Source organism: Gobius niger (assembly GCF_951799975.1).
Source record: "Gobius niger genome assembly, chromosome: 13".
Classification (NCBI taxonomy): Eukaryota; Metazoa; Chordata; class Actinopteri; order Gobiiformes; family Gobiidae; genus Gobius; species Gobius niger.
The window spans coordinates 1225-16915 of record NC_136864.1 but is presented as its reverse complement, the minus strand read 5'-3'; the positions used below and the strand labels follow the sequence as shown (position 1 = coordinate 16915).

Genomic DNA, 15691 nt, shown 5'->3' with positions numbered 1-15691 from the left:
GACTATGATAATACGTGACTGTGATAATACGTGACTGTGATAATACGTGACTATGATAATACGTGACCATGATAATACGTGACTGTGATAATACGTGACTGTGATAATACGTGACTGTGATAATACGTGACTATGATAATACGTGACTATGATAATACGTGACCATGATAATACATGACCATGATAATACGTGACTATGATAATACGTGACTGTGATAATACATGACTGTGATAATACGTGACTGTGATAATACGTGACTGTGATAATACGTGACTGTGATAATACGTGACTGTGATAATACGTGACTATGATAATACGTGACCATGATAATACGTGACAATGATAATACGTGACTATGATAATACGTGACAATGATAATACGTGACTGTGATAATACATGACTATGATAATACATGACTATGATAATACATGACTATGATAATACGTGACTGTGATAATACGTGACTGTGATAATACGTGACTATGATAATACGTGACTGTGATAATACGTGACTGTGATAATACGTGACTATGATAATACATGACTGTGATAATACGTGACTGTGATAATACGTGACTGTGATAATACGTGACTGTGATAATACGTGACTATGATAATACATGACTGTGATAATACGTGACTGTGATAATACGTGACCGTGATAATACGTGACTGTGATAATACGTGACTGTGATAATACGTGACTGTGATAATACATGACTGTGATAATACGTGACTGTGATAATACGTGACTGTGATATAATACGTGACTGTGATAATACGTGACCATGATAATACGTGACTGTGATATAATACGTGACTGTGATAATACGTGACTGTGATAATACGTGACTATGATAATACGTGACTGTGATAATACGTGACTGTGATAATACGTGACCATGATAATGCGTGACTATGATAATACGTGACTGTGATAATACGTGACTGTGATAATACGTGACTGTGATAATACGTGACTGTGATAATACGTGACTATGATAATACGTGACTGTGATAATACGTGACTGTGATAATACGTGACTATGATAATACGTGACTGTGATAATACGTGACTGTGATAATACGTGACCGTGATAATACGTGACCGTGATAATACGTGACTATGATAATACGTGACTGTGATAATACGTGACTGTGATAATACGTGACTGTGATAATACGTGACTGTGATAATACGTGAATATGATAATACGTGACTGTGATAATACGTGACTGTGATAATACGTGACTGTGATAATACATGACTGTGATAATACGTGACTATGATAATACGTGACTGTGATAATACGTGACTGTGATAATACGTGACTGTGATAATACGTGACCGTGATAATACGTGACCGTGATAATACGTGACTGTGATAATACGTGACTGTGATAATACGTGACTGTGATAATACGTGACTATGATAATACGTGACTGTGATAATACATGACCATGATAATACGTGACTATGATAATACGTGACCATGATAATACGTGACTATGATAATACGTGACTGTGATAATACGTGACCATGATAATACGTGACTATGATAATACGTGACTGTGATAATACGTGACTGTGATAATACATGACCATGATAATACGTGACCGTGATAATACGTGAGATGATAATACGTGACTGTGATAATACGTGACTGTGATAATACGTGACTATGATAATATGTGACTGTGATAATACGTGACTGTGATAATACGTGACTGTGATAATACGTGACCATGATAATACGTGACTATGATAATACGTGACTATGATAATACATGACTGTGATAATACGTGACTGTGATAATACGTGACTGTGATAATACGTGACTGTGATAATACGTGACCATGATAATACGTGACTATGATAATACGTGACTTTGATAATACGTGACTGTGATAATACGTGACTGTGATAATACGTGACCATGATAATACGTGACTATGATAATACGTGACTGTGATAATACATGACTATGATAATACGTGACTGTGATAATACGTGACTGTGATAATACGTGACTGTGATAATACGTGACTGTGATAATACGTGACCATGATAATACGTGACCATGATAATACGTGACTATGATAATAGGTGACTTTGATAATACGTGACTGTGATAATACGTGACTGTGATAATACGTGACCATGATAATACGTGACTATGATAATACGTGACTATGATAATACGTGACTGTGATAATACGTGACTATGATAATACGTGACTGTGATAATACGTGACTGTGATAATACGTGACTGTGATAATACGTGACCATGATAATACGTGACTATGATAATACGTGACTTTGAAAATACGTGACTGTGATAATACGTGACTGTGATAATACGTGACCATGATAATACGTGACTATGATAATACGTGACTGTGATAATACGTGACTATGATAATACGTGACTGTGATAATACGTGACTGTGATAATACGTGACTATGATAATACGTGACTATGATAATACGTGACTATGATAATACGTGACTGTGATAATACATGACTGTGATAATACGTGACCATGATAATACGTGACTATGATAATACGTGACCATGATAATACGTGACCATGATAATACGTGACTATGATAATACGTGACTGTGATAATACGTGACTGTGATAATACGTGACTATGATAATACGTGACTGTGATAATACGTGACTGTGATAATACGTGACTGTGATAATACGTGACTGTGATAATACGTGACTGTGATAATACGTGACTGTGATAATACGTGACTATGATAATACATGACTGTGATAATACGTGACTGTGATAATACGTGACTGTGATAATACGTGACAGTGATAATACGTGACTGTGATAATACGTGACTATGATAATACGTGACTATGATAATACGTGACTATGATAATACGTGACTGTGATAATACGTGACTGTGATAATACGTGACTGTGATAATACGTGACTATGATAATACGTGACCATGATAATACGTGACCATGATAATACGTGACTATGATAATACGTGACTATGATAATACGTGACTATGATAATACGTGACCATGATAATACGTGACCATGATAATACGTGACTGTGATAATACGTGACTGTGATAATACTTGACTGTGATAATACGTGACTATGATAATACGTGACTGTGATAATACGTGACTATGATAATACGTGACTGTGATAATACGTGACTGTGATAATACGTGACTGTGATAATACGTGACTATGATAATACGTGACTATGATAATACGTGACCATGATAATACGTGACCATGATAATACGTGACTATGATAATACGTGACCATGATAATACGTGACTGTGATAATACGTGACTATGATAATACGTGACTGTGATAATACGTGACTATGATAATACGTGACTGTGATAATACGTGACTGTGATAATACGTGACTGTGATAATACGTGACTATGATAATACGTGACTATGATAATACGTGACCATGATAATACGTGACCATGATAATACGTGACTGTGATAATACGTGACTGTGATAATACGTGACTGTGATAATACGTGACTGTGATAATACGTGACTATGATAATACGTGACTGTGATAATACGTGACTATGATAATACGTGACTATGATAATACGTGACCATGATAATACGTGACTGTGATAATACATGACTGTGATAATACGTGACCGTGATAATACGTGACTGTGATAATACGTGACTGTGATAATACGTGACTATGATAATACGTGACTGTGATAATACGTGACTGTGATAATACGTGACTATGATAATACGTGACTGTGATAATACGTGACTGTGATAATACGTGACCATGATAATACGTGACTGTGATAATACGTGACTATGATAATACGTGACTGTGATAATACATGACTGTGATAATACGTGACTGTGATAATACGTGACTGTGATAATACGTGACTATGATAATACGTGACCATGATAATACGTGACTGTGATAATACGTGACTGTGATAATACGTGACTGTGATAATACATGACCATGATAATACGTGACTATGATAATACGTGACTGTGATAATACGTGACCATGATAATACGTGACTGTGATAATACGTGACTGTGATAATACGTGACTGTGATAATACGTGACCGTGATAATACGTGACTGTGATAATACGTGACTGTGATAATACGTGACTGTGATAATACGTGACTGTGATAATACGTGACTGTGATAATACGTGACTGTGATAATACGTGACTGTGATAATACGTGACTGTGATAATACATGACTGTGATAATACGTGACCATGATAATACGTGACTGTGATAATACGTGACTATGATAATACGTGACTGTGATAATACGTGACTGTGATAATACGTGACTATGATAATACGTGACCGTGATAATACGTGACCGTGATAATACGTGACCGTGATAATACGTGACTGTGATAATACGTGACTGTGATAATACGTGACTGTGATAATACGTGACTATGATAATACGTGATCATGATAATACGTGACTATGATAATACGTGACTATGATAATACGTGACTATGATAATACGTGACTGTGATAATACGTGACTGTGATAATACGTGACTGTGATAATACGTGACTGTGATAATACATGACTGTGATAATACGTGACTGTGATAATACGTGACTGTGATAATACGTGACTATGATAATACGTGACTGTGATAATGCGTGACTGTGATAAACGTGACTGTGATAATACGTGACTGTGATAATACGTGACTGTGATAATACGTGACTATGATAATACGTGACTATGATAATACGTGACTGTGATAATACGTGACTATGATAATGCGTGACTGTGATAATACGTGACTATGATAATACGTGACTGTGATAATACGTGACTGTGATAATACGTGACTATGATAATACGTGACTGATCCGAGCGCTCGGAGCCTCTGAGCCGTGTTTACATCACATTACATCAGCTCTTGTTTGAGTCTGGCCCTGGTCCCGGACTCGGACTCGGACTCGGACCCGGACCCGGACTTGGACTCGGACTCGGACTCGGACTCGGACCCGGACACGGACTCGGACTCGGACCCGGACCCGGACCCGGACCCGGACCCGGACTCGGACCCGGACTTGGACCCGGACTCGGACTCGGACTCGGACTCGGACTCGGACTCGGACTCGGACCCGGACCCGGACCCGGACCCGGACCCGGACCCGGACCCGGACCCGGACCCGGACCCGGACTCGGACTCGGACCCGGACCCGGACCCGGACCCGGACCCGGACCCGGACCCGGACCCGGACCCGGACCCGGACTCGGACCCGGACCCGGACCCGGACCCGGACCCGGACTCGGACTCGGACCCGGACTTGGACTTGGACCCGGACCCGGACCCGGACCCGGACCCGGACTCGGACTCGGACCCGGACCCGGACCCGGACCCGGACCCGGACCCGGACTCGGACTCGGACTCGGACTCGGACTCGGACTCGGACTCGGACTCGGACCCGGTCCCGGACCCGGACCTGGACCCGGACCCGGACCCGGACCCGGACTCAGACTCAGACAGGACCATTGAGCCGGTCCAGGATTCTTCTATTGTTTCTTTGCTTCAGGCTCAGACATTTCCATAAACACGGTTTCATTTTCAGCTTTGTCTCCGGAGAACAATGAACCGAAGCACAAAGAGAAACAAGGACGAGAAAAACAAGCCCGGCTGCAAATGTTTCAGCGTTTATATCAGACACTTTACCTTTAAACACCACACTTTACCTTTAAACACCACACTTTACCTTTAAACACCACACTTTACCTTTAAACACCACACTTTACCTTTAAATACCACACTTTACATCTAAATACCACACTTTACCTTTACCTTTAAATATGACACTTTAACTTTACCTTTAAATACCACACTTTACATCTAAATACGACACTTTACCTTTAAATACCACACTTTACCTTTAAATATGACCATTTAAATTTACCTTTAATACGACACTTTACCTTTCAATACGCACTTTAACTTTACATTTAAATACGACGCTTTAACTTTAAATACGACACTTTAACTTTACCTTTAATACGACACTTTACCTTTAAATGTGACACTTTAACTTTAAATACGACACTTTAATATTGGCTTTAAATATGAATGACGAGGGGAATGTGAGTTCATGTGAGTTCATGTGAGTTCATGTGAGTTCATGTGAGTTCATGTGAGTTCATGTGAGTTCATGTGAGTTCATGTGAGTTCATGTGAGTTACTGTTAAACCGCAGAGACGCAGCGTCAGGTCCAGAGCTGCTCTATTGTCTGACGCCTCATTGTTCTGGAGGAGGACGAGGAGGAGGAGGAGGAGGAGGAGGAGGAGGAGCTCCCTGAGGCGCAGACTTCATAAATCCATATTCATAAACATTTTAATAAGAGCCAAACACAGACTGTTCAGAGCCCAGTCTCTCTGCACAAGAATCAAACTGAAGCTCATTCTGCCTCTGACCTTTATCTCTCTCTCCTCTCTCTCCTCTCTCTCCTCTCTCTCCTCTCTCTCCTCTCTCCTCTCTCCTCTCTCTCCTCTCTCCTCTCTCTCCTCTCTCTCCTCTCTCCTCTCTCCTCTCTCTCCTCTCTCCTCTCTCCTCTCTCTCCTCTCTCTCCTCTCTCTCCTCTCTCCTCTCTCCTCTCTCCTCTCTCTCCTCTCTCTCCTCTCTCTGCAGGACAAACAGGAGGCGCTAACGAGCGGCTAACGAGCGGCTAACACCCACAGATGGAGCTAGCGCTAAAGCTGATATTAATAACATGTGATCACAGCCTGTGGAGCTTCTGTCTCCGAGGACTCGATTCATGAATGAGATGAAATATGAATGAGCTTCTGTCCAAACACACTTTAGTTATTTATTTATCCCCTCATGGAAACACGAGCCTCTGCAGGGACACAAGCAACATGTACAACATGTACAACAGGAACTCGATCACAGTCACACTGGTTTGAGTATTTGCTCTATTTTTCATTGTTTTTCCAAATATTGCCTTTTTTTTGTTTTTCGTTTTTACATTTGTTCAACTTTTTGGTCATTTTAGAAACAAATGACGGAATATTTCACTTTTTTTTCCTATTATTTTCCCCTGCACTTTTACCACATGTTTGTGTAGTTGTGTAGTTGAGTTGTGTTGTGTTGTGTAGTTGTGTGTAGTTGTTGTGTTGTGTTGTGTTGTGGTCACACCTGGGCCAGCGTACACTCCACAGACCCGATGAACTTTGTGTTGTGTTGTGTAGTTGTTGTGTAGTTGTGTAGTTGTGTAGTTGTGTTGTGTTGTGTGTAGTTGTGTAGTTGTGTTGTGTTGTGTGTAGTTGTGTTGTTGTGTTGTGTTGTGTTGTGTAGTTGTGTTGTGTTGTGTTGTGTTGTGTTGTTGTGTTGTGTTGTTGTGTTGTGTTGTGTAGTTGTGTTGTGTTGTGTTGTTGTGTTGTGTTGTGTTGTGTTGTGTTGTTGTGTTGTGTTGTTGTGTTGTGTTGTGTTGTTGTGTTGTGTTGTGTTGTGTTGTGTTGTTGTGTTGTGTTGTGTAGTTGTGTTGTGTTGTGTTGTGTTGTGTAGTTGTGTTGTGTTGTGTTGTTGTCACACCTGGGCCAGCGTACACTCCACAGACCCGATGAACTCGGCGTCCTGGAGGTCGTTGTGATTAAAGACGTCGAAAATCTCGAAGCGAAGCCTCTGGAGCTGAAACACAAGAAACACAACATAACAAACACAAGAAACAAAACATAAACAACACAAGAAACAAAACATAAACAACACAAGAAACAAAACATAAACAACACAAGAAACAAAACATAAACAACACAAGAAACAAAACATAAACAACACAAGAAACAAAACATAAACAACACAAGAAACAAAACAGAGAAAACACAAGAAACAAAACATAAACAACACAAGAAACAAAACATAAACAACACAAGAAACAAAACATAAAAAAACACAAGAAACAAAACATAAACAACACAAGAAACAAAACATAACAAAACACAAGAAACAAAACATAAACAACACAAGAAACAAAACAGAGAAAACACAAGAAACAAAACATAAACAACACAAGAAACAAAACATAAACACAAGAAACAAAACATAAACAACACAAGAAACAAAACATAAACAACACAAGAAACAAAACAGAGAAAACACAAGAAACAAAACATAAAAAACACAAGAAACAAAACATAAACAACACAAGAAACAAAACATAAACAACACAAGAAACAAAACATAAAAAACACAAGAAACAAAACATAAACAAACACAAGAAACAAAACATAAACAACACAAGAAACAAAACAGAGAAAACACAAGAAACAAAACATAAACAACACAAGAAACAAAACATAAACAACACAAGAAACAAAACATAAACAACACAAGAAACAAAACATAAACAACACAAGAAACAAAACATAAACAACACAAGAAACAAAACATAAACAACACAAGAAACACAATATAAACAACACAAGAAACAAAACATAAACAACACAAGAAACAAAACATAAACACAAGAAACAAAACATAAACAACACAAGAAACAAAACATAAACAACACAAGAAACACAATATAAACAACACAAGAAACAAAACATAAACAACACAAGAAACAAAACATAAACAACACAAGAAACAAAACATAAAAAACACAAGAAACAAAACATAAACAACACAAGAAACAAAACACAAACAACACAAGAAACAAAACATAACAAAACACAAGAAACAAAACATAAACAACACAAGAAACAAAACATAACAAAACACAAGAAACAAAACATAAACAACACAAGAAACAAAACATAAACAACACAAGAAACAAAACATAAACACAAGAAACAAAACATAAACAACACAAGAAACAAAATAAACAACACAAGAAACAAAACATAAACAACACAAGAAACAAAACATAAACAACACAAGAAACAAAACATAAACAACACAAGAAACAAAACATAAACAACACAAGAAACAAAACATAAACAACACAAGAAACAAAACATAAACAACACAAGAAACAAAACATAAACAACACAAGAAACAAAACATAACAAACACAAGAAAAAAAACATAAACAACACAAGAAACAAAACATAAAAAAACACAAGAAACAAAACATAAACAACACAAGAAACAAAACATAAACAACACAAGAAACAAAACATAAACAACACAAGAAACAAAACATAAACAACACAAGAAACAAAACATAAACACAAGAAACAAAACATAAACACAAGAAACAAAACATAAACAACACAAGAAACAAACAAAACATAAACAACACAAGAAACAAAACATAAACAACACAAGAAACAAAACATAACAAAACACAAGAAACAAAACATAAACAACACAAGAAACAAAACATAAACAACACAAGAAACAAAACATAAACAACACAAGAAACAAAACATAAACAACACAAGAAACAAAACATAAACAACACAAGAAACAAAACATAAACAACAAAAGAAACAAAACATAAACAACACAAGAAACAAAACATAAACAACACAAGAAACAAAACATAAAAAACACAAGAAACAAAACATAAACAACACAAGAAACAAAACATAAACAACACAAGAAACAAAACATAAACAACACAAGAAACAAAACATAAACAACACAAGAAACAAAACATAAACAACACAAGAAACAAAACATAAACAACACAAGAAACAAAACATAAACACAAGAAACAAAACATAAACAACACAAGAAACAAAACATAAACAACACAAGAAACAAAACATAAACAACACAAGAAACAAAACATAAACAACACAAGAAACAAAACATAAACAACACAAGAAACAAAACATAAACAACACAAGAAACAAAACATAAACAACACAAGAAACAAAACATAAACAACACAAGAAACAAAACATAAACAACACAAGAAACAAAACATAAACACAAGAAACAAAACATAAACAACACAAGAAACAAAACATAACAAACACAAGAAACAAAACATAAACAACACAAGAAACAAAACATAAACAACACAAGAAACAAAACATAAACAACACAAGAAACACAACATAAACAACACAAGAAACAAAACATAAACAACACAAGAAACAAAACATAAACAACACAAGAAACAAAACATAAACAACACAAGAAACAAAACATAAACAACACAAGAAACAAAACATAAACAACACAAGAAACAAAACATAAACAACACAAGAAACAAAACATAAACAACACAAGAAACAAAACATAAACAACACAAGAAACAAAACATAAACAACACAAGAAACAAAACATAAACACAAGAAACAAAACATAAACAACACAAGAAACAAAACATAACAAACACAAGAAACAAAACATAAACAACACAAGAAACAAAACATAAACAACACAAGAAACAAAACATAAACAAAACAAGAAACAAAACATAAACAACACAAGAAACAAAACATGAACAACACAAGAAACAAAACATAAACAACACAAGAAACAAAACATAAACAACACAAGAAACAAAACATAAACAACACAAGAAACAAAACATAAACAACACAAGAAACAAAACATAAACAACACAAGAAACAAAACATAAACAACACAAGAAACAAAACATAAACAACACAAGAAACACAACATAAACAACACAAGAAACAAAACATAAAAAACACAAGAAACAAAACATAAACAACACAAGAAACAAAACATAAACAACACAAGAAACAAAACATAAACAACACAAGAAACAATACATAAACAACACAAGAAACAAAACAAACAACACAAGAAACAAAACATAACAAAACACAAGAAACAAAACATAAACAACACAAGAAACAAAACATAAACAACACAAGAAACAAAACACAAACAACACAAGAAACAAAACATAAACAACACAAGAAACAAAACATAAACAACACAAGAAACAAAACATAACAAACACAAGAAACAAAACATAACAAAACACAAGAAACAAAACATAACAAACACAAGAAACAAAACATAACAAAACACAAGAAACAAAACATAAACAACACAAGAAACAAAACATAAACACAAGAAACAAAACATAAACAACACAAGAAACAAAACATTAAAAACACAAGAAACAAAACATAAACAACACAAGAAACAAAACATAAACAACACAAGAAACAAACATAAACAACACAAGAAACAAAACATAAACAACACAAGAAACAAAACATAAACAACACAAGAAACAAAACATAACAAACACAAGAAACAAAACATAACAAAACACAAGAAACAAAACATAACAAACACAAGAAACAAAACATAACAAAACACAAGAAACAAAACATAAACAACACAAGAAACAAAACATAAACACAAGAAACAAAACATAAACAACACAAGAAACAAAACATAAAAAACACAAGAAACAAAACATAAACAACACAAGAAACAAAACATAAACAACACAAGAAACAAAACATAAACAACACAAGAAACAAAACATAAACAACACAAGAAACAAAACATAAACAACACAAGAAACAAAACATAAACACAAGAAACAAAACATAAACAACACAAGAAACAAAACATAAACAACACAAGAAACAAAACATAACAAAACACAAGAAACAAAACATAAAAAACACAAGAAACAAAACATAAACAACACAAGAAACAAAACATAAACAACACAAGAAACAAAACATAAACACAAGAAACAAAACATTAACAACACAAGAAACAAAACATAAACAACACAAGAAACAAAACATAAACAACACAAGAAACAAAACATAAACAACACAAGAAACAAAACATAACAACACAAGAAACAAAACATAAACAACACAAGAAACAAAACATAAACAACACAAGAAACAAAACATAAACAACACAAGAAACAAAACATAACAAAACACAAGAAACAAAACATAAACAACACAAGAAACAAAACATAAACAACACAAGAAACAAAACATAAACAACACAAGAAACAAAACATAAACACAAGAAACAAAACATAAACAACACAAGAAACAAAACATAAACAACACAAGAAACAAAACATAAACAAACACAAGAAACAAAACATAAACAACACAAGAAACAAAACATAAACAACACAAGAAACAAAACATAAACAACACAAGAAACAAAACATAAACAACACAAGAAACAAAACATAAACAACACAAGAAACAAAACATAAACAACACAAGAAACAAAACATAAACAACACAAGAAACAAAACATAAACAACACAAGAAACAAAACATAAACAACACAAGAAACAAAACATAAACAACACAAGAAACAAAACATAAACAACACAAGAAACAAAACATAACAACACAAGAAACAAAACATAACAAAACACAAGAAACAAAACATAAACAACACAAGAAACAAAACATAAACAACACAAGAAACAAAACACAAACAACACAAGAAACAAAACATAAACAACACAAGAAACAAAACATAAACAACACAAGAAACAAAACATAACAAACACAAGAAACAAAACATAAACAACACAAGAAACAAAACATAACAAACACAAGAAACAAAACATAACAAACACAAGAAACAAAACATAAACAACACAAGAAACAAAACATAAACACAAGAAACAAAACATAAACAACACAAGAAACAAAACATAAACAACACAAGAAACAAAACATAAACAACACAAGAAACAAAACATAAACAACACAAGAAACAAAACATAAACAACACAAGAAACAAAACATAAACAACACAAGAAACAAAACATAAACAACACAAGAAACAAAACATAAACAAACACAAGAAACAAAACATAACAAACACAAGAAACAAAACATAACAAACACAAGAAACAAAACATAACAAAACACAAGAAACAAAACATAAACAACACAAGAAACAAAACATAACAACACAAGAAACAAAACATAAACAACACAAGAAACAAAACATAAAAAACACAAGAAACAAAACATAAACAACACAAGAAACAAAACATAAACAACACAAGAAACAAAACATAAACAACACAAGAAACAAAACATAAACAACACAAGAAACAAAACATAAACAACACAAGAAACAAAACATAAACACAAGAAACAAAACATAAACAACACAAGAAACAAAACATAAACAACACAAGAAACAAAACATAAACAACACAAGAAACAAAACATAAACAACACAAGAAACAAAACATAAACAACACAAGAAACAAAACATAAACAACACAAGAAACAAAACATAAACAACACAAGAAACAAAACATAAACAACACAAGAAACAAAACATAACAACACAAGAAACAAAACATAAACAACACAAGAAACAAAACATAAACAACACAAGAAACAAAACATAAACAACACAAGAAACAAAACATAAACAACACAAGAAACAAAACATAACAACACAAGAAACAAAACATAACAACACAAGAAACAAAACATAAACAAACACAAGAAACAAAACATAAACAACACAAGAAACAAAACATAAACAACACAAGAAACAAAACATAAACAACACAAGAAACAAAACATAAACAACACAAGAAACAAAACATAAACAACACAAGAAACAAAACATAAACAACACAAGAAACAAAACATAACAACACAAGAAACAAAACATAAACAACACAAGAAACAAAACATAAACAACACAAGAAACAAAACATAAACAACACAAGAAACAAAACATAAACAACACAAGAAACAAAACATAAACAACACAAGAAACAAAACATAAACAACACAAGAAACAAAACATAAACAACACAAGAAACAAAACATAAACAACACAAGAAACAAAACACACAAAAACAAAACACAAGAAACAAAACATAACACACAGAAACAAAACATAACAACACAAGAAACAAAACATAAACAACACAAGAACAAAACATAAACAACACAAGAAACAAAACATAAACAACACAAGAAACAAAACATAAACAACACAAGAAACAAAACATAAACAACACAAGAAACAAAACATAACAAAACACAAGAAACAAAACATAAACAACACAAGAAACAAAACATAAACAACACAAGAAACAAAACATAAACAACACAAGAAACAAAACATAAACAACACAAGAAACAAAACATAAACAACACAAGAAACAAAACATAAACAACACAAGAAACAAAACATAAACAACAGAAGAAACAAAACATAAACGACACAAGAAACAAAACATAAACAACACAAGAAACAAAACATAAACAACACAAGAAACAAAACATAAACAACACAAGAAACAAAACATAAACAACACAAGAAACAAAACATAGAAACAAAACATAAACAACACAAGAAACAAAACATAAACAACACAAGAAACAAAACATAAACAACACAAGAAACAAAACATAAACACAAGAAACAAAACATAAACAACACAAGAAACAAAACATAAACAACACAAGAAACAAAACATAAACAAACACAAGAAACAAAACATAAACAACACAAGAAACAAAACATAAACAACACAAGAAACAAAACATAAACAACACAAGAAACAAAACATAAACAACACAAGAAACAAAACATAAACACAAGAAACAAAACATAACAAACACAAGAAACAAAACATAAACAACACAAGAAACAAAACATAAACTCATCATAAAATACAAAATAAACAACAGTAAAGTCACAAAACACAGTGTGAAAAATATAATATAAAGAAATAAAATAAGCCCCTTCAGGACGACCCGTCTTGTTTCGTCCTGTCGGTGCTTATTTTCCCGATAATGACCAGCGTTCTAAACATTATCCGCTTATTATTCGGCCATTTGCAACTGAACACACACAACATAAACTTCTACACTTTTATGAAGGTCAAAGGTTTATTTAATGACTTCAGCGACAAATAGTTCCCAAAAGTTTGCGTATGTTTTGCTAGGCTAGAAGCAGCTAGGCTAGCTGCTTCTAGCCTAGCTGCTTCTAGCCTAGCTACTTAGCTGAAGGTGCAGTTGGAGGAGGTGGTGAATCTCTGGGTAAGTTGAAAGTCAGACTCACGATTCCCCGACTTCTCTCTCAGTGACGGGACAGATAGTGTCGCTGCTACGAACGTGAGGAGTGATATGAAAACACCAACTCAGAGGAACTTTATCAGGAAATAATGACCGGGAGAGGGAGAACGATGGGAAATCCCATTCAAATCAACGGAGCTTCTACTTACGTTGTGAAGAGCCGGATAATAAACGGGATAATGTGTAGAACGCTGGTCATTATCGGGAAAATAAGCACCGACAGAGCGAACCGGACCCCGACACGAAGAAATAAAGAAATAAAGAAATAAAGAAATAAAATAAAAAGAGATAAAGAGATAAAGAAATAAAGAGATAAAGAGATAAAGTACCTCTTCAAAGTAAAAGTCCAGAGTGAAGACTTTGCTGAAGGACGGGTTCATGGAGCTGTGCAGAATCTCAGAGCGGTCCACCTGCAGAGAGAGAGAGGACTGAGCCGGGTCTGGACCAGGTCTGGACCGGGTCTGGGCCGGGTCTGAGCTCAGAGCTCTCCGTCCGGGCTGTGACTGGATCAGCTTTAACAAACTTCATGGTGTTGATTTTTAAACCTTATTATGAGTCGGTGAAAGGTGAAAAAGATAAATAAAACGGCACAAACCGAATCTAAAACAGCCAAAAAG

General features: G+C 34.1%; 1 protein-coding gene across 3 annotated transcripts in view; it reads right to left on the bottom strand.

Annotated features, from left to right (window-relative positions):
* The window catches only part of LOC306972270 (copine-4-like), a 72864-nt gene extending 57380 nt beyond the window's left edge, over window positions 1-15484 (bottom strand). For all 3 annotated transcript variants that reach the window (XM_079568818.1, XM_079568819.1, XM_079568817.1), the window contains exons 1-2: window positions 15404-15484; window positions 7615-7710 (exon numbers count right to left, since the gene is read on the bottom strand). In XM_079568818.1, coding sequence (XP_079424944.1) covers window positions 7615-7710; window positions 15404-15454 — 147 coding nt within the window. In that variant the 5' untranslated portion in view covers window positions 15455-15484. The remainder of the gene's footprint in view (window positions 1-7614; window positions 7711-15403) is intronic.
* Window positions 15485-15691: the final 207 nt, after the last annotated feature.